Source organism: Mauremys mutica, chromosome 11 (assembly GCF_020497125.1).
Source record: "Mauremys mutica isolate MM-2020 ecotype Southern chromosome 11, ASM2049712v1, whole genome shotgun sequence".
NCBI classification, from domain to species: Eukaryota; Metazoa; Chordata; order Testudines; family Geoemydidae; genus Mauremys; species Mauremys mutica.
This window is the reverse complement of record NC_059082.1, coordinates 74,667,313-74,691,833: the sequence shown is the minus strand read 5'-3', so window position 1 is coordinate 74,691,833 and position 24,521 is coordinate 74,667,313. Positions and strand designations below refer to the sequence as shown.

Here is a 24,521-nt window from a genome sequence, read left to right as displayed (position 1 = left end):
AAGGGGGTGAGGCAGGCTGACTCATTCACAATAATCGCTACCATCCATTAGCTATGCAGTACACCCTTGCTGGGGAATAGCAGATAAGTCATTCCTGCCGCTGCCTCCTCCTATGCTGTAGACATGCAGGAGGAATATTTCACCATCACCCAGGGCAGGATCATTCCAACACAACTCGCAGGCTGCAGGAGGGCCAATAGCAGGGGACAGGGTCCATATCTCTGGGATGGGCCAATAGCTAGCGGTGCTAAAACATGCTCTGGGTCCATCAAGCTATTGACTGGATGCAGGAATCACTGGGTGAGACCCTCTGGCCTGTGTAATATGCAGGAGGTCAGAGTAGATGGTGTCATAGGTCCTCCTGGCTTTAAAAAAATCAGTCTTACTCTAGTACCAATGACTTACCCTATTCTAACCTTCTGGCTACCACTGCCCCTTCCCACAGAGACGGGTTCCATTTGATGTTCAGAGTTTCCACTGCCTTCTAAATACACCCAGCTAAAGAGAGAGAAAGCGAGAGAGAGACTGGTGTGTTTATTTGGCAATCAAATGGTGCCTGGTCGGTTGCACCAAATGGGCAGAGAGAGCTCCCTCCACTCCGGTCCCCTTTCCAGCTCCCAGAGGAGGCAGGCTCCCGTCACTTGAATGGAATAACGAGAGGGACGCTGGTTTTCTATTAGAATGTGCCTTTTTTCGTAGTGCACTTGGAATCAATCAGAACTCGAGACACAGACATTCACCGGAGGAAAAAAACCAAAATAAACAAAAAACCAACGCCCACCCTCCAAAATCCCACACCCGCATCAACCCCCCTCCCAAACAAACAAACAAACAAAAACACCCTCCAAATCAAATCCAACCTCTTTGTCTAAAATCCATGATTAAAACCTGGTACAAACAGGTGAATATATATATATATATATTTAGTAGATGTAATATTATTTTTTCTCTCTCTTTCTTGTTATACAGCAAACATTGCAAATATAGAAATTTTCTCTGTACAGTAGGACAACTTCGGTTTACAATGCAACATGTGGTAAAACCTCCCAGTGAATAAACACATGAACGAGCCTTCGACTGGATGAAAGTCTAAGCTGGAAGACTCCATTTGCAAAAAGCCCAAAGGAACTTTCTCCTTCTGGTCTCTTTTTGGTTTTTGTTTTGTTTTGTTTTGTTTGGAAGGGAAGGAGAAAGAAGAAGACAAACTGTACACAAAGAATCCACAAAATCACGGAATAGGGAATCATGCGATGCAACATTGGAATACTCCAGACCTCAAATCTCTGCCCAACCTCCACCCCTTTTTATATATTTTTTCTTTTTTTAAAAAAACAAAAACAAAAACTTTTTTTTTTTCACTCCACAGGTTTGTTTTTTTTAAGTCTCTTTGTGTTCAAATTTGGTGCGTATCTCATAAACAGGAGATCTTTTGTAATCTTTCTCTCTCATACATTATATAGACTAATTATAGATTTTTTCTCATAATTTATGGTTTGTTTGTTTGTTTGTTTGAAAGACAGTCTAGATAAAAATAGCTGCTGCGGGTTTCTTTTGGTCCAGTTAGTGTTAAGTCACCAGCTGCGTGAGGACTCAGGACTTGTGCTGGGCAGACACACCTTTCCAGTAGTCTAGGATGTCGTGAAGATCCTCGTCTTTGGCAAACTGGACCTTTTTGCGCAGGGCATGGCCGGCCGCCATATATTCCTCCTCGTCTTTGTGCCGCTTCCGGTTGAGTTTGAAGCGCTCCCAGATGCTGTGTGATGGTTTGCATGTGTACTCTGGGCTGGAGCTGTAGCTCAGGTTGTGATACTGGGGAGAGAGCTGAGAGTAGGCCAGGTCTCTGGGGCGGGGTCTGGTCAAAGGTTCCAGAATGGAGGGCTTACGCCCGCCCAAGCTGTCGTGCTGCTCCCCCTGGTGTGAGCCCGGGTAAGAGTGCCGATGTTCGCTGTACTGTCGGATCTTCTCGGCCTCTGCTCGCAGAATGGCTGCCGCTGGTGTCACAGTGAGGATGGTGTCTGCGGTCGGGGATGTCTTCTCAATGTACTTGGCTTCTGACTTGTGGCCGGAACCCTCAGAGCGGAAGGATCTGGGGCTCCGTATGGAGCCGCTGGAGGAAGTGCTGGAGCGTTTGGGAGGTACCTCCATGCTGTGATGTCTCTGCAGCGGGTGGCTGTAGCTTTCCTTGTACACAGGGGACAGGAAGCCATGTTTGCCAGAGATCTGTTCTGATAAGAGTACCAGCTGAGGCTCAGCGGTGGAAATCGCCCCCGATTTCACCCCCTGGAAGGAGGTGGACTCTGATTTCAAGGCATCAATGCAGTTGTTGATAATCTGGTTCACCTTGTCCACCTCCTTGGTGATGGTGGAGATCTCAGCCACGGAGCTCTGGCTGTCAGGCGGCATGGACAGCTCACACTCTCGCCTCTCGGGCTGCTCCCCTGTTCGCACTTCCATGTAGTTCCCCTTGGTGGTCTTGGGGGTCTCGCTGCTGTCTATCAACTTATACTGCTCGACTTCCCCAGCAGAGGGCAAGTAGGGGATGCGGGTCACTGTCTCCCCACCCAGCATCTGCCCCTGGGACAGCTGGGTGATACTGGTTGTTTCCATCTCTGGCCCATACTTTAGCTCGATGATGGTCTTCTTCATGCTCCCAGCTGCCTTCTTGTGCTTCTCCTCCTGCTGACGCCTCTTACGGAGGCAATAGTATACCACCCCCAGAACAATTACCATGCCAAACAGGCAGCCCAGGATCGTCATGATATAGTGGGTGGCAGTGGAGGGAGTGGGCACTGGGTCCTCTCTGCTCATTTTGTTTGGGGAGAGGGTGAGGCAAGTGTGGTTGTACCTTAAGACATGGTGAAGGGAGACCACACAGTAGGTATAGTCTCTTTGTGCTACAAGGTTAGTCAGCTCAATGTCCTCCTTCTGTTTCTTCAGCTTGGTGATGACGGAAGAGAAGCCGTTCTCGTACTGCGCCAGGATGTACATCTTGCTGAACGGGTACGGGATCTGCACCGTCAGCGTGGCCGAGTTGTGGGTGAGATGCTTCACCCGGATGTTGGGGCGCATCTCCGTCTCACCCACGGGCGTGTGGAGGGAGACCTGGGGCGTCGTGCCGTCCCCGGAGAAACACTCTTCCTCAGAGCATGGGCTTTCTGACGGAGCTGTGGTCACTTGGTACCTGGGTGGGATAAAGCGAGGTATCATGGTGTAGGAGCTGCCAGTGCAGAGGGTGGAGAGCATGCCCAGAGCATTGCGGTAACCGGTCCGGCCTTGGCCTAGCAAGAAGTAGCCAGTGTAGTCTGGCGGGGAGTCGCACTGCATGCGGTCATAGGTGCGCGTCATGTTGGTGAAGCCTTCCAGCCATTGCAGGAAGCCTAGGAGTTCACAGGAGCAATAGAAGGGGTTGCTGTAGAGTTCACAGACTGAGAGTTTGTTCAGGCCCCTAAAGGTGTTGCTGTCCAGTCTCTGGATCCTGTTCATGGACAGGTCAATGTTCACTATGTTGGGGCACTCCCAGAAGGCATTGGGGGTGACTGCCTCAATGAGGTTAGCCTGGAGGTAGAGGTACTCCAGCTTTCCTAGGCCCCGGAGGATTCCCTCGGTCAGGTTCCTCAGGCGGTTGTAGCCAAGCTGCAGCACCTGGAGGTTAAACTGTCCTGAGAAGGCACCATCCTCGATGTAGGAGATTTCGTTCTTCGTCAAGTTGAGGTATGTCAGGTTACCGAAGCGGCTGAGTGAGGAGTACTGCACGCTTTTGATCTTGTTGTCGTTCAGTCGCAAATCCACAATGGTGCTGTTGATTTGCTGAGGGATGGACTCATAGGGGGGCTGGTTCTGGCTGCAGATAGCCAGCCAAACGAAGCCCTTGTCACCCTCGATCAGCCAGCAGTCTGCCTGCACCCCGCCAGTGTGCAGCAGAGAGACGGCCGCCACGCACATGCACAGCGCTGACGTCACTGCCCACTGACGACCTGCCATCTGGAAGGGCAACGCGGAGAAGGAGTTCCCTTATCTGCTGGAAGTGGGGAGGGGTGCTGAGTCGGAGAGCAGAGAAGCCTTGGGTTAATGTTCCTTGGGCACCTTCGCTTTTCTCTCCCTTCTCCTCATGGTTTGGATCCAGTGGGAAGTGTCCAAAGGAAAAGGAGAACCTCCTTGTCCAAGCTGCCCAGTGACCACCCACGGGGTGCCACCACCACAGGCTTATGGGGGGCGATCCTATGTCATTGGCCCTTCTGGCATCTTGTCGGGCTTCCGCTGAAGTCAGGCGGGTCTGGGTAGGTACTTGGAAGGGGACTCTCTCTGGTTTAGAGACACGCTTTTCTTTCACTTTCTACAGTGCCTCTCCTTGTTTTCTTTTTGCTGCCCATCTCCAGGTTGGCACCAGGCTTCTTCTCCATCTGCCTCTCCGTACATCCGTCCGTCCGTCCCTCTCAGCGCCCTTGTCTGGTCAATGGGCTCACCTGCAAAAAAACCAAACAAAACCAAAAAACACAAAAGCGAGACAAAATAATGTTTAAGGGCATTTGTCACACTGCAGCAGCTTCTGGGGCAGCGATGGGACTGGCTTTCCCAGCCCTGTTTTTCCATTAGCACTAGGCACCAGGTTTTTTAACATGGCTTCCATTATTTATTTCTTTGCGGGGGGAGGCACACATAATTGAGCCTGCAGTTAATTTTGGGCACAGATGCTGGAATTTAGATGTCAATGATGTGACGTCTGTATGCACAAAGCTGGTAGTTAGCCATCTACGTCCTGGCATTTGTGACCACAGTTATGGCAGCATTTCACCCACTAATTGGATGCAGGTTGAGGCTGCTTTCAAATTCTGCCTCTCTCTAACTGTGCCTGTAGCCGCTTGGTACCTAGGATAAAACCCAGCACTGGAATTCTAAGCTGTTTCTAGGAACTTGGGTGGTAACTCCAGGATATGTTTGTTTCCAGGGAACATCCAAGCCCCATCACTATCTTGATCCTCACCACTCCCCATCATACTTGTCTTTGTGGGGGTGACTTCCAACCTTCCTCCCCATTTTGCTGTCTCCAGGATCTCCTCCCTTGGATGTTCAGTGTCAGGAGTGGTGGAAATTCCAGGTGGTCATTCCCCTAGTTTTTTAGTAGCCTAACACATATGCAAAGGGCAAAGAGAGACCCTTCCTCGCCCACTATAGCTGTCTCTGCTGTAAGACTCAGGAGAGGGGACAGGGAACCCTCTGGGGATCCTGGTGACGTCACAGCGCTAAGGAAAATCTCAGAATTCCTACTTAACGTTTGCTACAGAGTTCTGAGTAGGGCTGCTCAGCATTTTCCATTGAAATGTTTTCTGGGTTTTTGAGTGAAGGAAAATGTTTGTAGAAAGTGTCTCTGCTTTCCTTGAAGAATGATGTCTCATTGGAAAACGGAAATTTGAAGATTTGTTCAGTTCCCGACAGATTTTGGCCAAAAACATTTAGGTTTTGGCTTTTCAACAAAAAGTTGAAATTTCCAGTGGGAAAAAAATCCCATTTTGAAACCAGCTCTACCCCTGAAGGACTCACTAGCTAGTGTGCTGTGCCTTATGGGGCACTAACCGCCTCTGACCTTACTGCTCTTGAAGGAGAAAGAGGCTTTCCCTTTACTGCTGACCTTTGGGTGAGAAACCTGCTTCCTGGCCCACCTAGCGGGCCCTTGAGATTTGGTGGGGCCGAAGCCATGTCTGGAAATCCTCCATCCCAGGAAACAGTAGGAGGAAGAGCAGAATCTACCAGGACCTGGTGAAGCCATCATTGGTAACTAGTGGGGTGTCCTGGGCCTTAATAGGGGTGGTAGTTTGTGAATTTATCTCCTGTGAATCTTCTTCTGTCACATTTGCAAAATTTACCAAATCTGGAACCCGGGGCTCAGGTAGGGTGGGCCCAGGGCTCAGAGTGCGATCAAGGGTTGCTGTGAATATTTGCCAGCCAGAACACTAGTACTCACGCTGCTGTCTGGGAACCCCCCAGTGGCCCATGAAGCACTTCCTGAAACTCCACACAGTGACATATCTTGAGAACCACATGGGAGGGAAGGTGGGTCCAGAAGAGGGTCTCTCTTTCACCAAGGGCTCTGCAGAACACATAGGTGGTTGCCCCTAGGATCAGACACGCTCCCCGGATTTCATATGCTCACTATTATACTCGCACCAAAGCTAGCCTACAGCCTGGGCTTGGCCAGGTCCTCTGCTCCCGAATGTTAGGAAATGACACCTGGGTCATTTGAAAGCAGCCAGCAAACTGGTTCATAACTCACAAGTGGACAAGAAACCAGCAAGTTGCCTGGCTTTCAGACCCAAATCCGATCCGGGCAGGTAGAACCTGGTTGCATGGGAGAGCACGCAAAAGTTGCCTTCTTCCCAGGGTAGCTGCATGCTGCTTGGGCCTGTCCTTTCCCAGATATTAGGAAATAACAGATTGAAAAATTAAGCTGCTATTACTCCCTAGGACTTGTCTGGCAGTGGAGCTGTGGCTCATTAACGTGCACTTCTAACTAATCCAGTCTGTTTTCCCACCTCCCGCCCAGCACTGGGGTAGCTACATGACTCTGTGCTGGGTGGGGCAGGTCGATGAGTTGTATGAAACATGGCAACAGTGGGAATTTCGGGCCAGATTCTGCCTCCTCCCGGTGAGCAGGACCTCATGCTGAAAGCAGTCCCGCTGAAATCTGGCCCTTATTTTCCATCTCAGACTCACAGAATATGAAACAGAATATTTTTCAAAGCTGAGGACCCTGTTAACCAGTCACACTTTATAGCCTGGTAAACAGGCCAGTAATAATGAGCAGTGAAACAGTTTATTTGTCCTTACTGAATAGCGAACAATTAATATTCCAAAATGGAACGGTTTGTTTTACGTTACATGAATAACAAAATCTGCTCAAACTTCAGCTGTTTGTGACAGGAGAATATCCAGCCACAAGTCCCCCCAGCTGGAGAGACGTTGATAATGTCTCTGGAGAAAGCCAAAAGCTACTGACCATTGTGTCCCATATGTAGGCCAGGTCTACTCAAGAAACTTTTGTCCGTCTAGTAATGTTAGGGGCGTTTTTTGTGACATTTCTATACCAGCGAAAGCCCTAGAGCGGACGCAGTTAAACTAGCAAAAAAGGTGCTTTTTCTGGTAAAGCTTCTTTTGTTTGGTGCACGGTGGTATAAGCTGATTCTCCACTGGGAGAGTTTGCCAGTATAACTATGCCAGCAACCGTCTTCTAGTGTAGACTAGGCCTTGGACGCAGCACGGAATGGAAAAGGAATTCTGCCCTCGGGTGTTTCAGTGATTAGCCTCAAACACCTTACATCCTCCCTTCGCTAATGGAAGGAGCCAGAGGTTAATGACTACAGCACAGGTCTGGGAGTCACGTAGATGATACTCTCAGATATGCCACTATATCCCTTGTGGGCTTGGGCAAGTCAATTAACCTTTCCATGCCTCAATTTTTTCTTCAGTAAAATGAGGACAATGAAACTACTTCCCTGGTTCACAGAGTGGTGGGAGGCTGAAGTAAAGCGCTTGGAGCCCGTGATGAGAAGATGGGGAGCTCTCATCTGGAGCTCACGTTGTAAACACACGCCACTGAACGTAATCTCTGTTCACATGTCATGTGGGCTCTGGGCTTCCTCTCTGAGTCCATCTCCTGCCCTGTAAGCCCTGCGCCGCCCCTTTGCATCCTCTCCCGATACAAAGCAGACTCGGAAGAGAAGCTCACAGCTTGTTCCCAGTAGGGGCAGGCATGTTAAGTTGGGGTTGGAAGCCATGACTGATGTTCTTTACGTTGTATATGACACCTTTCACCCAAAAACTCTCAGCGTGCTTTACAAGCCAATTGGCTGACTAGGCTTAGATTTTTTGCTTACTCGTGTGGTTAGATTTCTGCTGGCCTAAGAGCCTTCTCCGCTCCGTTTATGGATGGCTGCCAACCACAACTGCAGCTTCTTGCTTTCCCATGTCCAGAGATCGCTCACTTGTTCCCTGGGGAGCAAGCCACCCCGAAAACGGTGTGAGAAGTGCACCCCCACCCACCAGCCACGCCACACCCTAAGGGGTGGTGTGGTGGGTGCTCTCTCCCCATCCCCACCCCCGTGTGCTGGGACCTCCCTGAGACCCAATACCTCCTGGAGCTCCCGCTGCCTTGGTGCAGCACAATACTGCCCCCACACAGGCCTGTGCATTAAAGGCACAATCTGACCTTATACACTGTGAGAATCCCTTCACTCCCCACTGTGTGCCCATGACACAGCCTCACAACACAGGACATCAGGGCAGGGAATGACGTATCCTGGCTAGTTCCTTCCTTCTCCTTGGTGGGCAGAGTCTCTGCCTCCTCTATCTCCGAGCTCCCACTTTAGCCTAAACCAGCGTTTCTGAGCAGAACCCTCAAACTCTGGGGATGTCTGAGCCTGGATCTATCCCCCAGAGTGGCTCTGAACCCAGCCCTTGAATCTTGGAGAGGCTCAGCTCTGGATCTCCATGTTGGCTTATCTCTCAGCCCTGGGGCATGTGGCCCACGGAGCTGTACTTTGGCTAAAGTAGCAGGAGCTTCCAGGGAAGGAGAAAGTGGAGACAAAACCACAGTGGGGATAACACAGCTGACCCCAAGGTGCCTTCTCATGCAGCCTTGCACTCCTCCCAGGTCTAACCAGGGTGGAGAAGGCTGACTGTAAGTGACTCAAACAGGTTCAGTAATGCTCATGCTGGGTGTTTGCTTTTGCTGCCTGTGTGCTACCTATCAGTTGAGTTCTCTCCAACAACAGAAACGGAAAAAGGCATTCTATCAGCGGCAGAGTTTAATTCCAGCTCATTAAAGCAAGCAATTTGCTGGTTTATTTGCTTTGCAAAGTATGAATAAAATGACAGCATTAAGGAGATGTAACAGAGGAAAGAGGGGCTAATCTCCCTCTTTATTAGATTGCCGGGACATGACTGGGGAGCTGAGACACAGGCCTTGTTGTTTTGCACCAAGAAGATAATTGCTCATCTTGGTGGCACTTGGGAGCGTGTTTCCTGGCACTGTCTTTGGGGTGGGATCCAATGTCAGGCGAGGGACTGAGTGTCTTGCAGTGCAAGGGAAGCAGTTAAAGGAGACCTGCAAAGGGTTACTCATTTTGTTTTATTATCGTGGATAAAGAAGGTGTGTAAGTGTTCAGTTTCTGCTCTGCTCTGGGCTGTTCTTCCCACAAAAAGCGTTTCCTTCTGTTGGCTCTTCCTTTAGAAATAGTGGGCTGGATTCTCAGCTGGCGTCAAACGGTGTAAAATAGCTCATAGTCTAGGCGGCCCCACCAACTTCCACCAGCTAGTAATCAGCTCTGTTATATCCCACCTGCCCTGTTTTGCTGGAGGTCTCCTTGGAGGCCTGGGGAAGTAAGCTCTCCCTGCCCTCCACTGAAAGGGTATGGGGTGTTGAATCTCACTCTGTGATCTTTGCTCCCTGCTGTTTGAGTTGGTGTTGAGAAAAAACAACAAAATCTTAACCAGCCTGACTAATAAGTCCCTCCTCCCCTGACCCTGGCCGACTCCTCTTTCATTCTCTTGGTACTTGTGAGATCATAATTCTACCACTTTTGCAGTCATCCGTAGAGTGTTCCAGGAAAAACAAGGGAGAAAGAACCTGCATTTCTAATGTAAAAACCAACCAGAAAAATAAAACATTTTCATAAAGAAACAAAAAATGGAAGAAAGACACTGCCTCCCTAGGGTTGGGATAACAATACCCACTGATTTGACATGATTCATTTAATCTACATCAGAGATGCCTTGCCCTTTGGTTTAATATGGCTTCATTCTGTCAGGTGTACGTTGTCAGTGACACCTTGGCTGTCTACTGACTGGTGGTCAGCCAATGGAGCACACATCATACAGTCCCCCAGCTTGCAGATGGACTCTGTGAACGGGTCCTGTACATTACCACAGCCAAAAGTCTAACCCGGAGGCACCAGCTGTTAAGCTCCTTAGTTAAAACAGCTGAAGCTCTGCTAAGCTTAACTCAGGAGGACTTTACTCAGTGCACGTAACAAAGCAGGATACTGCTGTATTTCCATTTATGAGGGAATATGTTTAATTTCGGTGCTTGAGAAAATGGGATGCTAAAGCCAGGAAACAAGCTCGGTACGTTTCCCTCACACCCTTCTGCTGATGCCCCTCACTCCTGACCTGTGATAGCCCTGCTACGCCCTGGATCCACACACAACTTTGCTGCTCCTCAGTCCTGATCTGCAACATCCTTATTATTCTGTGCCTGGGCCTTTACACATCCCTGGGACTGCTGTGGTTTGTGGTATCCAGTAGGGACTGGACGGAGAGCGTCAAACTCATCACTTCTGATCTCCTAGAGCTCCAGAACCAGAGTTCTTGAGACTGAAGGGGCATCACCCAGGCTCCAGAAACAAGTGTCAGGGTGGTTGGATTTTGTTTCCGTCTCTTGACTTATGGCATCAGTAAATTAGACCCGAGTAGCAGCTGCAAGGAGAGCCACCACTGAAATAAACAAAGCAGCTGAGAGGGGAGTGGCGGGGAGAGGGATCTGGGCCGCAGATCTAATAACACGCAGTCTTTGGCACTTGATTCTTAATTGTTTTATTCTACTGAATGAGTTATTTCAAGCTGTGGATTAGATTTACTGACTAGGGGCAAAGAGCCAGATTAGCGCGCACCCTCTCTCTCTTTGGCGTATCCTTTCTTCCCTACCTTCTGACTCCATCTGGCCATATGTCAGCTTCTCTTAGATCCTCTTTCACAGTCGCACAGGTCAGGTTATCAATAAATGAAGGAGCCGCACTACAAAGAGAGCAATAGCGACGCGGCAGTGATACATTACAAATGATAAATGTTTAATCATGCAAAGAGGTGGAGAGGGAAAATTTGGCTAACGGGGACCAAATGTTAAAATGAACCCAGGCTATTCATTATGTGTAAAATAATACGAGGAGACAGCTCTAAGATGGCAGAGAAAACATTTATTAATGATGAAGTTTCCCCTAAATGGCTTAATGTCCATTCTGTATATGTCAGGTGCAGAAAGAGTGCTCCCAGGCAGGGTTTCTTCTAATTCATATTCCCAGCATCAGTTTACACTCCTCCTGCCTGGTCATATCGGTTAGCATTGCCACTCCATCGAATAATAAAGGTGCCCAGGCCAATCAAATCCAGGTTCCTCTTCAGTACAAAGGTAGCATTTGGATTCCTTGCTAAGAGATCAATACGGCACAGCTTGGGTTTGCATCATTGTATTAGTAGGATTTTATGTTTGTATTTTGTATAATTTAGAATGAAGGATAAAGAACAACAAGATAATAATGTAGTGTGTATTAAATGTATTGATCTATGATTTGACCATATCCTGCCAGCCACTCTTTTTGAGTAGCAGAAAGGAATGGCCTAACAGCCATTGGTAGAGATGCATCAGCCAGAATTTCTCTGTGTCTGGACAGATTTCAAGGCAGTAACAGACCTTTGAGGGTCACCACTTTGTTGTAGGTTTAGCATTTTAAAATAAGTAAAAGAATGCCGTGATTGTTTTTCTTTTGCATTTCAACTTGATTTCCGGTTCAAAATGTTCTGTGTAAATTAATTCTGATTTGTGTGTGAATGAGGAATGGGTGTTAAGAGATGAGTGTGAAGGCCATCACTGAACCAGATGTTCTAGAGAGAAACCGGAGACAGATGTAAGGGCGCCCAGAGGTTGCAACATACCCCGGTTGAAATGTCAGAGGAGGGCAGATTGATGACTCTAAAGATGAGACAGGCACCTATCAATGGGGATAAGATAGCTGTGATCAAAACCAGCCTGGGGTAACTCCCTGAGAGACTTGATGAAAGAACAAGATAAAGGATGAGAAGGACAATTTAAGAAAATGAGCACTCATCAAACAACAATTGATTACAGAATGATGGTAAAAAACTCATTGGTCCCGACGAAGGAAAAACACAATATAAATGGGGTGCCGTGCCATGAAACTTTGGGCTCGTCCTGACAAGACGTTCCCAGAGCATTGTGTCATGACCAACAGAACCCAGCTCCTACCTACCCGTGATCAACCTAGCTGGCCATTAGATTGATCCGGACTCTGGACTGGTAACTACACCTCTACCCCGATATAACGCGACCCGATATAGCATGAATTCGGTTATAATGCAGTAAAGCGGCGCTCCGGGGGACGAGGCTGCGCAGTCCGGCAGATCAAAGCAAGTTCGATATAACACGGTTTCACCTATAACGCAGTAAGATTTTTTGGCTCCCGAGGGCAGCGTTATATCGGGGTAGAGGTGTATAACATCAACTGTGTGTGTGTGTGTGTGTGGTGTGATTGAATGCATACACTAATTGTATCTTTAATAAACATGGCGTATTGCCTTTTCCCCTGAAAAAGATCCCGTGTGCTTCTTATAAGCATAACCTCGTGGCCTACCATCTATACTTGATCCCCAGGGCTTTTGGGCCAGGGTTTGCCAGGGCTGAGGTCCGGCACCTCAAAGCTTGGCAGTTCATAGCCCCGGCACCTCTGAGCTTGCCGTGTCGGTTATGAAAGCAAAAAAATTGCTTGAGCACCTCTTTCATTACAAATTAAGTACTGTTGATCCCCAAATGCTTCACAGAGTCAGATAATAGCGTTCCCCAGTCAATTTCACTCTCTCTCTCTCTGCTATTATTTATTATTTAAGAGGCAGAGGCAAGGGAGGAAAGATATGTTTTCAGCTGAGGTTTGAAGGGAGATGAAGAGGCAATGAAGCAGAGAGATGCAGGGAGGCTGATGCACGAGAGAAGGCTTTTAGTGAGACTGTGGGGAGGAGCACAGAAGAGGTAGGGGCTAGAGAGGTGGAGGCAGCAGAGAGGTGGAACAGACACAGGCCAGTTCTGTTGCCCTTGGTCTGTATGCAGAAGTGCCATGGACACAAGCAGGTGCTCTCTATATAGACTGAGGGCAATATATGCCCCAGTGGGTTATTTCTATGCAGTGGAAGTTCAGAGGAGCTGGCATTTTGGCCTGTCATTGACACACGTGAAATGAGTGCCGAGCGGAGGTCAAACGCTTCCAGTCTGATTTGGACTGGAGGCCATGACTCCACTCTGGGCAGGGTGGTGGAGAATCAGGCCTAGCGAATGCCAGTTTGTGGAGTTCAAAACTTGTCCCTTTCCACAATGGAGGGTACAGTCCGCAGAAGTTTCCATAAAATCAAAATTTTCAGCAGAAAATTTTTGATTTTGCTGAAGTGTTTCTAAACAAAATATTTCATTTTGGGTCAGCGCAACATTAAACTGCATCTGCCTAAAGTGCTGCAGTGCCTTTTGGGAGTTGTAGTTCAGATGCTTCATGCCCCCATTCTCTCCAATGGGCCAGACTCCTTGGCTAGACTACAACTCCCATGAGGCACAAAACACCAAAACAAAATATTTCCATTTAGAAATGACTAGACATTTCTGCATGGGCATGTTTCATAACTTTTCCTTCCACGAAAAAAACAGTAGTTTAACTTTTCATCCCAAATCAGGATGAAAAAATGTCAAAATATTGGAGTTTCCCAGGCAATGGAAATGCCAATTTTCTCGGCTCACATCTGCAGTCGTTGACGCTGCTGTATTCCTCCCCACACTGCTTAGCTTTCCAGGTCTAACAAGATTGCGGCCCTAGATAGTACAGCTGCAAATCACTGAGTAGAATAATATGCAGTGTTCAAATATCTTCCTGGGTAACTGACCTTCTAAAACCAGCTGGTTACCTGTGCATGAAACCAACCTCTTGAAATATCACAGTGGGCAGAGTAAATGTCATATCGAGCTTATGGTAGAGCAGCCAGCTCTTAAAGAAGCAACAAACATAATCATAAGAAGAAAAGAATTAGAGGAAGGTGCAAAGTTTTCAGCGGATGAGGAGAAGCCAAGAACTCTAATCAGGGAGATGCAGATATAACATTTACAGAAGGGAAAAATATCTTTCAATAGGGAAGAATTCCCCTAAAATTGACCAGACGTGTCTTGTATTTAGAAATAATGTGCCTGATTTGCCACTTCATTACTCTAAAGTATTACTGAGGTTAAACAGACATAAAACTGGAGTAATTGAGTGGTGAACCAGCCCCAATATTTCCCCTAGAATAACACAATGATAAAGATTAAGGCATTTTACTTAAGGCTCCTCCAATGCCTCAGTACAATGGAGCGAGTTAAGAGGTAAACAAGGGAACAAATGCCCTATTGTTCTTTCACGGTGAAAGAAGCTAAACTGTCCCTTTTCTCTGTGCTGTCGTCTTCGCTCAAACCTTTGCTGTTACTTGAATAGTGTTTTTACTGCTTGAATTTTTAAATCTATTCTTTTGTAAAAGGCCCATATGAATCATTCACACTCCTGACAGTAAAGTCTGCTTTTGTTCAGAAGAAGAGCTCTGTGTAAGCTACAAAAGCTTGTCTCACTCAGCAACAGAAGTTGGTCCAATAAAAGATATTACCTCCCCCACCTTGTCTCTTTGGTCAGAAATGGTTTTGGCAATGGAGCTAAAATATTAAAAGAGCTAGTCAACTTTTTAAAAATGAATTTAAAGCAGATTTCAGTCCTATATCTGCCCCTGAGTTGTCCTGCAAATGTGTGTGGCTTTTATAATCACATTTTCCTAGTATTTTACAAAGTGATTCTCTCTCCTCTATGTGAAAGATCCAAAGGATATGGGGAAACTGTCTGACACGGGCTGTAATCCCACAATTGGATCCATAGGTGTGGATCCTTGTGCCTATACAGGGGAAACAGTGAAACTGATTATAGATGAAGTATTGACAAATACACAAAGGAAGCAATCTGAAATACATTAAATCTGCTAATCTCTTTCAGTTCTAGTATTATCAAGGGTTACCTGTAACAAAAGTGTCAGACCGAAGACTGATTTCTAAGTTGATGGTGTCCTTTTAATGTTCTACTTTAAAAGAAAAAACAACGACAAAAAATCTTGCATCACAAACAGATATATAAATCCTGGACAGAATCTGATACCAAGGTCCAAACTCAGGCACAACTGGGGAAACGAAAGTAATTCCTTAAAGTCACGATAAAAATAATACTTAAGAAACTTCTTTCCTGTGTTACTAATACCTGTGGCGCTTATTATAACTGAAAGAACTGCAGACAGCTAGTTTACTTGTCTCGCTCTTGCTGTCTTTTGTGTGTTCCATTCAACTTGTGCTAGTCTAGTTCACTTTACTATAAGCTGAAGTTTCACTGTCTGGGTTTTGTTTGCTAGCACAATGCTATTCTGTTTTCTGTTGGACTAAAGCTGCAGAGGAAGATTTTAAAAAAATAACCAACACATTTTTTTGGTCTTCTTTTCAAATCTTCCTGTTCTGTTTGCTAATCCAACCCACCATCATATTTAGCATTTTACAAAAACCTGCCTTTGGGGGCTGACCTAAACTGATAGTGAACCATTAGGTAGAGGAAGAGAAGAAAAAAAGAATTCCCTTGTGTTAAATACTTACTAGTCGAGTCCTGACTGAGTCCCCCCCACCCTTTCCTTGGCAAAAGATATGCTTGTGTATGTTAGGACAGAGGTGCAAATTATGGGGCCAGTCATGAGCCCCCATATGTCCCCATATGGGGGAATAATAAAATGGAAGGTGCTCCTTTACTCCTCTACATAAGTTACCTGCATCCCAGGTTCCAGCCAACTGGTGGTGGGGAGTGGACGGGCAGGGGCAGGGAGGTGCCTTGACTCTACCCCCACCTACCCACCACACCGGTGCTTGCCAGCACAGAGGCGGAAGTGAATGGTACTGGGGAGAGGGCTAGCTCAGCTCACTTCCCCTACTGGAGCAAGTGTGAGCAGGGACCTAGGTGTGACTTTCTGCCTCTGACGTGTGACTCTGTCCTGTTCCAACGGCTGCACAGCTGCGCTCTGCCCCTTACTCAGAGCTTGTGGTAGCCCTGTGCTCTTGCCCGAGGTTGGGGCTGCTGTGCAATTGCGTGCCTAGCTTGTAGGAAGGATGCTTAGTTGCCCTGGATTGCTCCAGCCCCGTCCTGTTCCGTGTGCGTACAGGGTCATAAGCAGGCAGGGGGTGAGGGGTTTCTAGTCTGCTGACGACACCCAGCTTTGCATCTCTATCTTGTCTGGTTTGGATGTTGAAGTTCAGCGCTTCTGCCAATGTCCTGGATCCTGGATGAGAGCAAGGTGGCTGAGGTAGAACATAGTTAATTGTGTGTGTGGCGGGGGGAAAAGCCCACCTTTGCCAATGCAGATAAGTTAGCTGTGAACGTAGGTGCTGAAGGGTACTCACAGCTTGGCAGCCACAGGCACAGTTCCCCATCTTGAGGGCGCAAACCCAACACACCTGCAAAAAAGTCAGGTTGGAAGCAGTGGCCTGCTGAAAGTGTGGCCATTTGTGTGCCAGATTCCAGCCTGGGGGACGCTGGTCTGGTGTGAGTTAAAACTCTGGAAAATGAGGTTGTATAGGAAATGCTCGCGCTACCTCAACCAGCGGTGAGCACGCTGCTACAGGGAGTCAGTGTGGGCCGGTGGACTGGGATTCAGTTGACTAGAGCGCTATTCCTGCCTCCGCCACATGGTCTTACACAAGTCACTTCACCTCACGGTGCTGTGTTTTCCCCTCCCACACATTGTCTGCCCTGTCTATTTAGTTTGTAATCTCTTGGGCGGCCCGGACTGGCTCTTACTGTGTGTATGTACCGTGCCTAGCACACCGAAGCCTCGGTCTTGGCTAGGACCTTTACTGTACTACAAAAATGCATAATAGAGAGGAGAATCACACTCCATGCCTCTTTGTATCCCCGCTGGGTAACAATAACTTCCAAAGGACGTAGAAAGCTAAAGGACAAGGCACTGGGATATGCCCAGTATGCTGATCATTTTCATAAGTATTTCATATGCAGGTTACCCAAGATTTAAAAACCAAGCTAACCCAGAACACCCACTCTCTCTGGAGGAATGGAGTTTATTGTTAATAATCTACTGCTAAAAGGGTAACATCTGTTTTGGACAAATCATAATGAGATTTCAACCCCAGGTGGAGGGAGGACTCCACAGTAATAAATGACTTGCTGTATGTCTAAATAGTTTTAATTTTTTTTCTGGCAGAAAGAGCTGCTTTCCACCTCGGGCTTCCGTTCGCCAGCTCTTTTTGTTTAATGATTGCTATTAATTTCCAGGGTGGCAGATGGATTCTAGTCTAGTGGTGTTTGAAACGAGAACAGCAGCCCGTGAAGGTGTGTGCTTGCCATGGGTCTGTGCATGCCACGCGTGTCTATATGGGCAGGCCGCGTGTGTGTTTGCTTTGGGGGAAGTTACCGCTGCCTGATGGATGCTCACGCTTGAGTCTTGATCTCTTTCTCGCCTTTGAAAGGGAAGGAGAATTGAATTCTGTGCGCCCTGTCACTGGATCTGCTAGTTTAGGCCCTGATTCAGCAAAGTACATTGAGGTCATTGGGACTTCAGGGTGTGCTTAACGTTAAGCACGTACTTAAGTGCTTTGCTGAACTGGCGCTTTAGTGACCTGAGAACAGTCTCATCAGAGTGGGGTAAATGCTCACTACCAATACATTGAACCAGCAGTTCTGCTCTCAGTGGTTTGGTGTCGTCAGGTAGGATTTTTCCTGTTGGGCAGAGAATGTGGTCTTATCCCATTTGAAAACCATTTCTGTAGCTTGGGGTGGGAAAACTTGGCCCGTGGGCCGCATCTGGCCCTTCAGATGTTTTAATCCAGCCCTCGAGCTCCCGCCGGGGAGCGGGGTCAGGGGCTTGCCCCGCTCCACATATGCCATGCTCTTGGAAGCAGCGGCAAATCCCTTCTCCGGCTCCGACACGTAGGGGCAGCCAGGGGGCTCCGCATGCTACCCTCGCCCCAAGCATCACTCCTGCAGCTCCCATTGGCCGGGAACCATGGCCAATGGGAGCTGCAGGGGCGGCACTTGCAGACACGGCAGCGCACAGAGCCACCTGACCAGAGCCTGAACCTCTGACCTCCTCCTGTGCCCCAACCCTCTGCCCCAGCTCTGATCCCCCTCCTGCCCTCCGAACCCCTCAGTCCCAGCCCAGAGTACTCTCTGCACCCCAACCCCATCCCAGAGTCTGCACCCCCTAGCTGGAATCCCCAGCCCAACCCCCTGCCCCAGCTCAGAGCCCCTGGTGTGTTGCAACAGGCTGTAATGGTCACAACAAGGTAGCAGATGGGCCGCACCCCCTCCTGCCCTGCCACAATGCCTTGACCCTGGTCTGGAGTCAGAGGGGAATTCACAGGCCACATCCCTTTGTCTCCTTACTGTGGCTGTGCCAATTAATGCCAACTGCGCGAGAACTGGATTGAGCCCAAGACCTGCCTGTCTGTTTTGGTGCCCATCACTATCTCAGCACCAAACACAGGACACCCAATAGCCGTCAGTCACAGCTTTTGACCACAGTCAGCTTGAGCTGGATTTGAACTGGTGACCAAGTGCTAACAGCCTCTGGGTGCTGGCCTCCGTCCCCTGAGTTAGCCAGTCTGCCAAAGCTGGGACTGTCAGCGGGGCTATGTCTACATTACGCAGCTTTTAGCGATATGGCTGTGTCAGTATAAGGCGCACAGTGTAGCCGCTGTTTGTCGGCTCTCCTGCCGACAAAAATCTTCCACCCCCAACGAGCGGCGTTAGCGTTCACCCTAGCGCTTGTCGTCAGCAAAACTTTTGTCTTTCGGGGAGCGGGGGGTTAACACCTCTGAAAGACAAAAGCCTTGTCGTTCGGTTGCCAGTGTAGACAGAGACTGAGTCTTGTAGGTCGTGGGGGATGGGCCCATCAGACTGATCTGGACATGAATGGCAAACGCCCTAAGAATGGAAACTTCTGCTCCAGTCCCTCTGCTGCCGCTGGCTCTTTCCTGAGAGTTGCTGGAGAGAGATAATCCTGATTAATGCCAAGAAGTGACAGCTGGGTTCTCCCTCGTTTCCCATCCCCCCTCTCAGAGCCATTGCACAAGCCCGGCTTTCCATCAAGCCCGGCATAAAGTGCCGGGTAGTGGACAGATGCCAAGGGCCACGTTGTGTATTGGAGCCGGTATGACAAGGAGCCCGGCCTACGTCTTTTCACCAGCTGACCGGTGGTAGTGTCAGACAGTCAGGTGCACGACTGTACTAGGATATCAGCTGGCCTAAGGGGGGGCAGAGGGAGGGGGCGAGGAGGTTTCTATGAGCTAGTGAGCCAGGCCCTCAGGAACTGATGACAGGGGGCAGAGATAGAAAGTGCAGCATCTCAGGTGATGCAGATAATCTCCTTTAATCTCCTCCTCAGAATAACCCAAAGTCAAGTAAAGGAGGGATTATATGGCCTAACACTGTTATCGCTTGTGTGTGACAGACTTAGCCGCCTCTGAAGGCTTGCGGAGGGGGAAGAGGAGTAGCAGCATTACTGGCCTTTCGGAACTGCTATGTCTATGAATAACCTGCGTTGTGAGCCACTCCCTCAGCGGGGAGTCGCTCTGGCTGGTGCAATCCACGGGGCCTGTTCTTGTAGAACGCACAGGAATCACCCCCCGCAGAGGGCAGCAGAGGAACCAGAGTCGGCGGTCAGCTGGCAGAATCTCTGCTCTGCCATATGCCGTCAGAGCCTGCTTCCCTCACTCCCTGGGTCTGCTGGGACCAAGAGCCCAATCACAGCAGAACCTCACCCTGCCTTTGAGAGACCCTCTGGCTGGGCAAGCCAGGGTGGCATTATGGGGTGAGTGTCAAAAAAAACCTGTGTATTGGGAGAGAGGAACAGCTGGGTATGAACTTCAGTAGTTGGAGAGGGAGGAGAGAGAGTCCAGATAAAGACAGGGCTTTCAGACCAACAGCAACATCTGATCCTACGTGCTGGGGCCTGTCCATTGGCTCAGTGCTACTTACATTACTTTGTCCTGATGTCCTTAGGACACAGCAATAGCCCAAAGCTGGGCAGGAATTTTTTGACAAAACATGTTTTCATTGGAAAATGCTGATTTGTCGACAGCAACACTTTTGTGACATTGTCATTGGAGAAGGTGTCTGGGGTCCATGATGGAATTGCTGAGCGAGAGAGAGAGAGAGAGAGACACCCCCGTCCCAGAATAGCCATTAGCATAGTGGTTTGGGCACTCATCTGGGATGTGGAAGACCCAGATGGCTCCTTGCTCTGCCTGATTCAGAGTAGGACCTTGAACCTGGGTCTCTCACACCCGAGGTTAGAGCCCTTGCCACCAATAACTTCAAAAGGCCCTGGTTTTGTCCCCGTGTGGAATGGGAATTTTTCTGACAGCTCAATAAGCTTTGCAGGAGGGGGAGACTATTTCCCATCCAGCATTAATCAACACCCTCGAGGAGAGAGAACTATCAACACTTCCATTTTACAGATGGGACAACTGAGGCACAGAGCGGTTAAATAACAGAGTGAGTGATGGGCAGCATCAGGAACAGAGCCCTGGCTGCTCATTGCTAGTTCCCCGTTCCAACCACTGGCCCATGCTCCTTCCCTGCTCCCTGCCTCCTTTCATCTATCATGAGCCCCTCTCCTGGCGCTGTCTGTCTCAGTCATTCTCTCTGCACCCTAATCAGGTGCTGGCAGGTGACTTCCTGGCCCTCCCAGCCCTTTGGGGGCATACTAGCAACGTCCACCTTGGTGTCAATCACCTCTGTACTCAAGCTGCTGGGAAAAACACAACCGAGCAGGCTCATTCATAAGCTCTCAGTGCCTCTCAATAATGGCTGCAAGGCAGCGGCAGCGTGGAGCTGGCCTTAAGCAGGTACTGGCAGCGGGGGCGGGGGGAGAGCCTCTTCATTTTAATGAGACTGTCCCTGCTTAAAAGAGAGAGCAGGAGAGAGGCCATGGCAGTTTAATAAACTTCAGCATACAGATTTAATCAGACGGCTCATCGTTCCTCTGCACTGGGATGAATATATTAAAAACGATTCAAACTTTCCCCTTTTGTTTTTCATTTGTATTATGTGCTTCAGTGCGATAAAACATCCCGGGGCCAACGGATGAAACAATAAAGGAGAGATATTAAAGGGAAGGATAACATTCATCTAGTGCAATGCAGCCTTCTCCTCCTCGGGAAGGAAGGTTGCACGCAGGCGCAGAATTAGAGGGCACGGCGCTATCAAACCCAGCACCGAAAGCAACGCTCAGCTTGGAGACACGCACAGGGAATGTTCTCGGGGCTGGTGGAAGGCGTCGGCCTACTCGAGTGGGTGGTTCCCTTTGGGGCTCCACTCTAAGGCCTCAGAGGAAGGGAGGGACCACAAAGATACAGAGGAAATCTTGGGCCAACTGACAATATAACAGGGATGGGGCTGCGGTGCTGAAGGTGTCTCATGGCCAGTGCTGGAGGTGGAAGGCTTGTGTCTAGCTACAGACAGGTTCGTGGGCGTGAAGGGCTCCTCACGTTGCCCCACGCTACAGCTGGGAGAAATTTTGGGGCCAAACCTTCTTTTTTGGCAAAGGATGCAGGTTGTGTAGCATCAGACCCGTTTGTGACTGTGTGTGTGGGTTTTGCCTTGGCAGACAGCAAATTGTTTAAAAAAAAATCCAAGGGCTGCCTCGCGACGCTTCCGAAATGAAACTTTTTGATTTTTTTTCGGTTTGAAACAACTTTTGGTTTCAAGCTTTTCTTTAGTTCGATTTTTAAAAATCGAAAAGCCTTTGGAATCGGTCAAAAGTGAAATGAAATGGCTGTGCCCTCAGTCCAAGCGAGACGTTTTGTTCGACCCAAAACAATGTTTTGAACTTTTGGATTCCCGGAAAATTTCAAAAATTCTCATTTTGGGGCTGGCCCCGAATGATTCATTTTCCTGACTTTTTGAAATTGCCAATGAACTTAAAAAAAAATGTTATTCACCCAGCTCTATGCCACCCTCCAGACCTGGAGAGGCCCCTCTAGAAGTGGGAGGGGAGAGAGTTGTCTACACAGTTGTGGGCCTCTCTGCTGAGTCTGCCAGCACAGGGGCCAATTTGATGGCATTTTTTGGCAAGAGGGGGACCTGCCGTCTAGGAAACGAAGCACAGCTCTGAGCTCATTGCCCACGGGCCTCCACACAGTCAGCACACGGTGCCAGCCGGGGCCTTTCCATGAAGATGGAGGAGTTGGCCATGATTTATGCTTATCTGCTAATCAAATCTATGTTGCAGTGACCTTTCTATTAGACAGGAGTTGAAGCTTCACTCAGGAAAGAAACGCATGTCCTCTTCTTAACCCTGCTCTCTACAGGGCTCCCACCCTGCCCATCTCTGCATGGCTTGGCTTCCTCAGTCGGAATCTCTTCCCTCTTCCTTCCTCCTTCGCCACTTTCATGAGCCGACTTGCTGAATAACCAGCTTCCCATCGCTTCAGATCTCTCTCGCCCAAGCCGTTTCCTATCGCCTTTCCCTTCCGTTTGATTTCATTTGCTGTTTGTCCTCCACTCGATTTCTTTGTCTCCCTCCCTTTTACCATGCATCTCTCCTCTGTGACAGCATTTCCTCCTGGTTTCTGCTCGCCATTAACTCTCTCATTCTCCTGCACTCTCTCCTCTCACTCCTTTCTTCGTCCCATCAGTCGCGCTGTCATTCTTCCCTCATCTCCATCACACACTTTCACTTCCTGCTCCCTTGCCAGGCTCCGACTTTGAGCTGGAGCTAGAAACTGGATCCCAGGTGCTGTTTTTTCCTAATTAAGCGGAAATAAATGTCTGCGTTTGCAAATTGGAGCTGCAACCCACCCAAACATTCCAGTGAACACTGAGCGTGGGAGTTCTGAGCAGGAGGGGAAACGCTTTCGTGCAGCACCCCTTGCTGCCTGGACGGCACACCATGCTGGGCCTTTCATCGCCTCAGAGAGCCCAGGGGTTGATGCTCACTGGGTGTGGTATCCGTTCATCATTGCGAAGAGAAAAAAAAATGAACGTCACTTTGTAAAATCCACACTTGTGTGTGCTTACGTTCTTTGTGTGTGCACCTGGATACATATGTGTGGGCAGGCTTTCATGATGTTTGTGTGTCTGAGGCCATCTCTGTGTGTATACGTACGTACGCATGTACCTACAGCTCTGGTCATGACTGTTTGTATGCATGCGTCTGTGTGTGGGTTCGTATGTGAGAGTCCAAACAGTTCACGGCTGGCTGGTTGTGTATGTGTGCCTGCGTATTTATGTATGCATACATGTTTGTGTGACCCTCTGCATATGTGCATATGTTCATGTGGGAGGGCATCAATGTTCATCATGCACCCGTGTTCGTGTGTAGGTCTGAGATTAAAGCCGGTTCAGGAAGAACATTTCTGTGGCCACTCCTGGGCACATCACCTGTGCCAAACAACAGAGAGCGGCTGGTGCAGTTTCCAAAGACCGACTCCCCCTCCCTCTCGCTCACGCTCCTGCTCAGGGGGCCTAGAGCTGCCTAAATGGAAACCTCACCTGCTCCCCGGCAGAGAAGCTTGGCTCACCGTGGCCACCGCTCCGCTAGCCGGGTTTGTTGTAACTCCTCACCCTTTTTCTCTCTTTTCTGCTCACCAGCCGGGCTAAACCTCCCCCTATCCCTGAGCAATGTGAATTGAATTGGATTGAATTCATGTATTGGGCTGTGCGGTTTCTTACGCAGCGCCTGTACGTTTTTATAGTACGGCTACTGCTCCCGCCCCCCCCCCCTCCCCACCAGCCTGGTGCTGTTCTGGATGGGCTGGCTGTGCTTATAGTTTTTAATGGCATTTTTCCTGTGGGTATACATGTCAAAAGTTGTTCCTACATGAAGAAATAGTGGATGATTTCTGGCTCAGCTATTTGTTCTGCTCCCAGACAAGAGGAGTTGGTTTTAATAGGCTGGGACAAGGCGTTGCAAGATTGTCTTAATTTTACACAGTATCCTAAAAATTAAAGCCATGCCTGCAAGTCGGCTGCCAGTTGCATTAGTGCCGGGTGCATTAGCTCCTGGGAGCAGCTTGTATATGGTCTCTCCAAAGTGCTATGGATGGGCAGGCTGCATGCCTGGGCTAGCTCTGAAATCAGATTTTTGGCAGACTGCTACATTTCCCATTTCAAGAAAGTAGCAACAGCCTTCCCTGAGTGAGGCGGGAGGCAAGATGGTCTTGTGGCTAACACATGGCATTGGGAGTCAGGAGATCTCGGTTTCACTCCTGGCTTGATCACTGATTTCCTTTGTGAGCTTGGGCAAATCACTAAACTTCTTAGTGCCCGAAGGTATGTCCACACTGTGTTTGAAAACCCGTGGCTGCGGCTACAGACTCAGGCTTGAAGGGCTTGGGCTATGACGTTCAGGTTTGGGGGGTCTGAAGTCTACCACCCTCCCTGGCCCAAGAAGGAAAGTGAGTGAGAGGGAGGAGGGTTCTTTCTTTGGAAACAGACCCTGAGCCCCATGGCTGCACAGCTGTTTTTTGCACCATGGCATGATCCCAAATCTGTAGACCTGGGCTCTGAGACTCGCTGCCACCAGGTTTGAAAACTCAGTGTAGGTGTGTCCTCAGTCGCTTCATCTGTAAAATGGGCCCGATGATGACACTTCTTTAAGAGGTGCTATAAAAATTCCAAGGAATTCTTTCCTTTAAA

At 48.8% G+C, this 24,521-nt stretch overlaps 1 protein-coding gene across 7 annotated transcripts in view; it reads right to left on the bottom strand.

Annotated features, from left to right (window-relative positions):
• Window positions 1-1,107: 1,107 nt before the first annotated feature.
• The window catches only part of ELFN1 (extracellular leucine rich repeat and fibronectin type III domain containing 1), a 269,209-nt gene continuing 245,795 nt past the window's right edge, over window positions 1,108-24,521 (bottom strand). For all 7 annotated transcript variants that reach the window (XM_044979029.1, XM_044979027.1, XM_044979028.1 and 4 more), the window contains one exon: window positions 1,108-4,463. In XM_044979029.1, the coding sequence (XP_044834964.1) occupies window positions 1,591-3,981 (2,391 nt within the window). In that variant the 5' untranslated portion in view covers window positions 3,982-4,463 and the 3' untranslated portion in view covers window positions 1,108-1,590. The remainder of the gene's footprint in view (window positions 4,464-24,521) is intronic.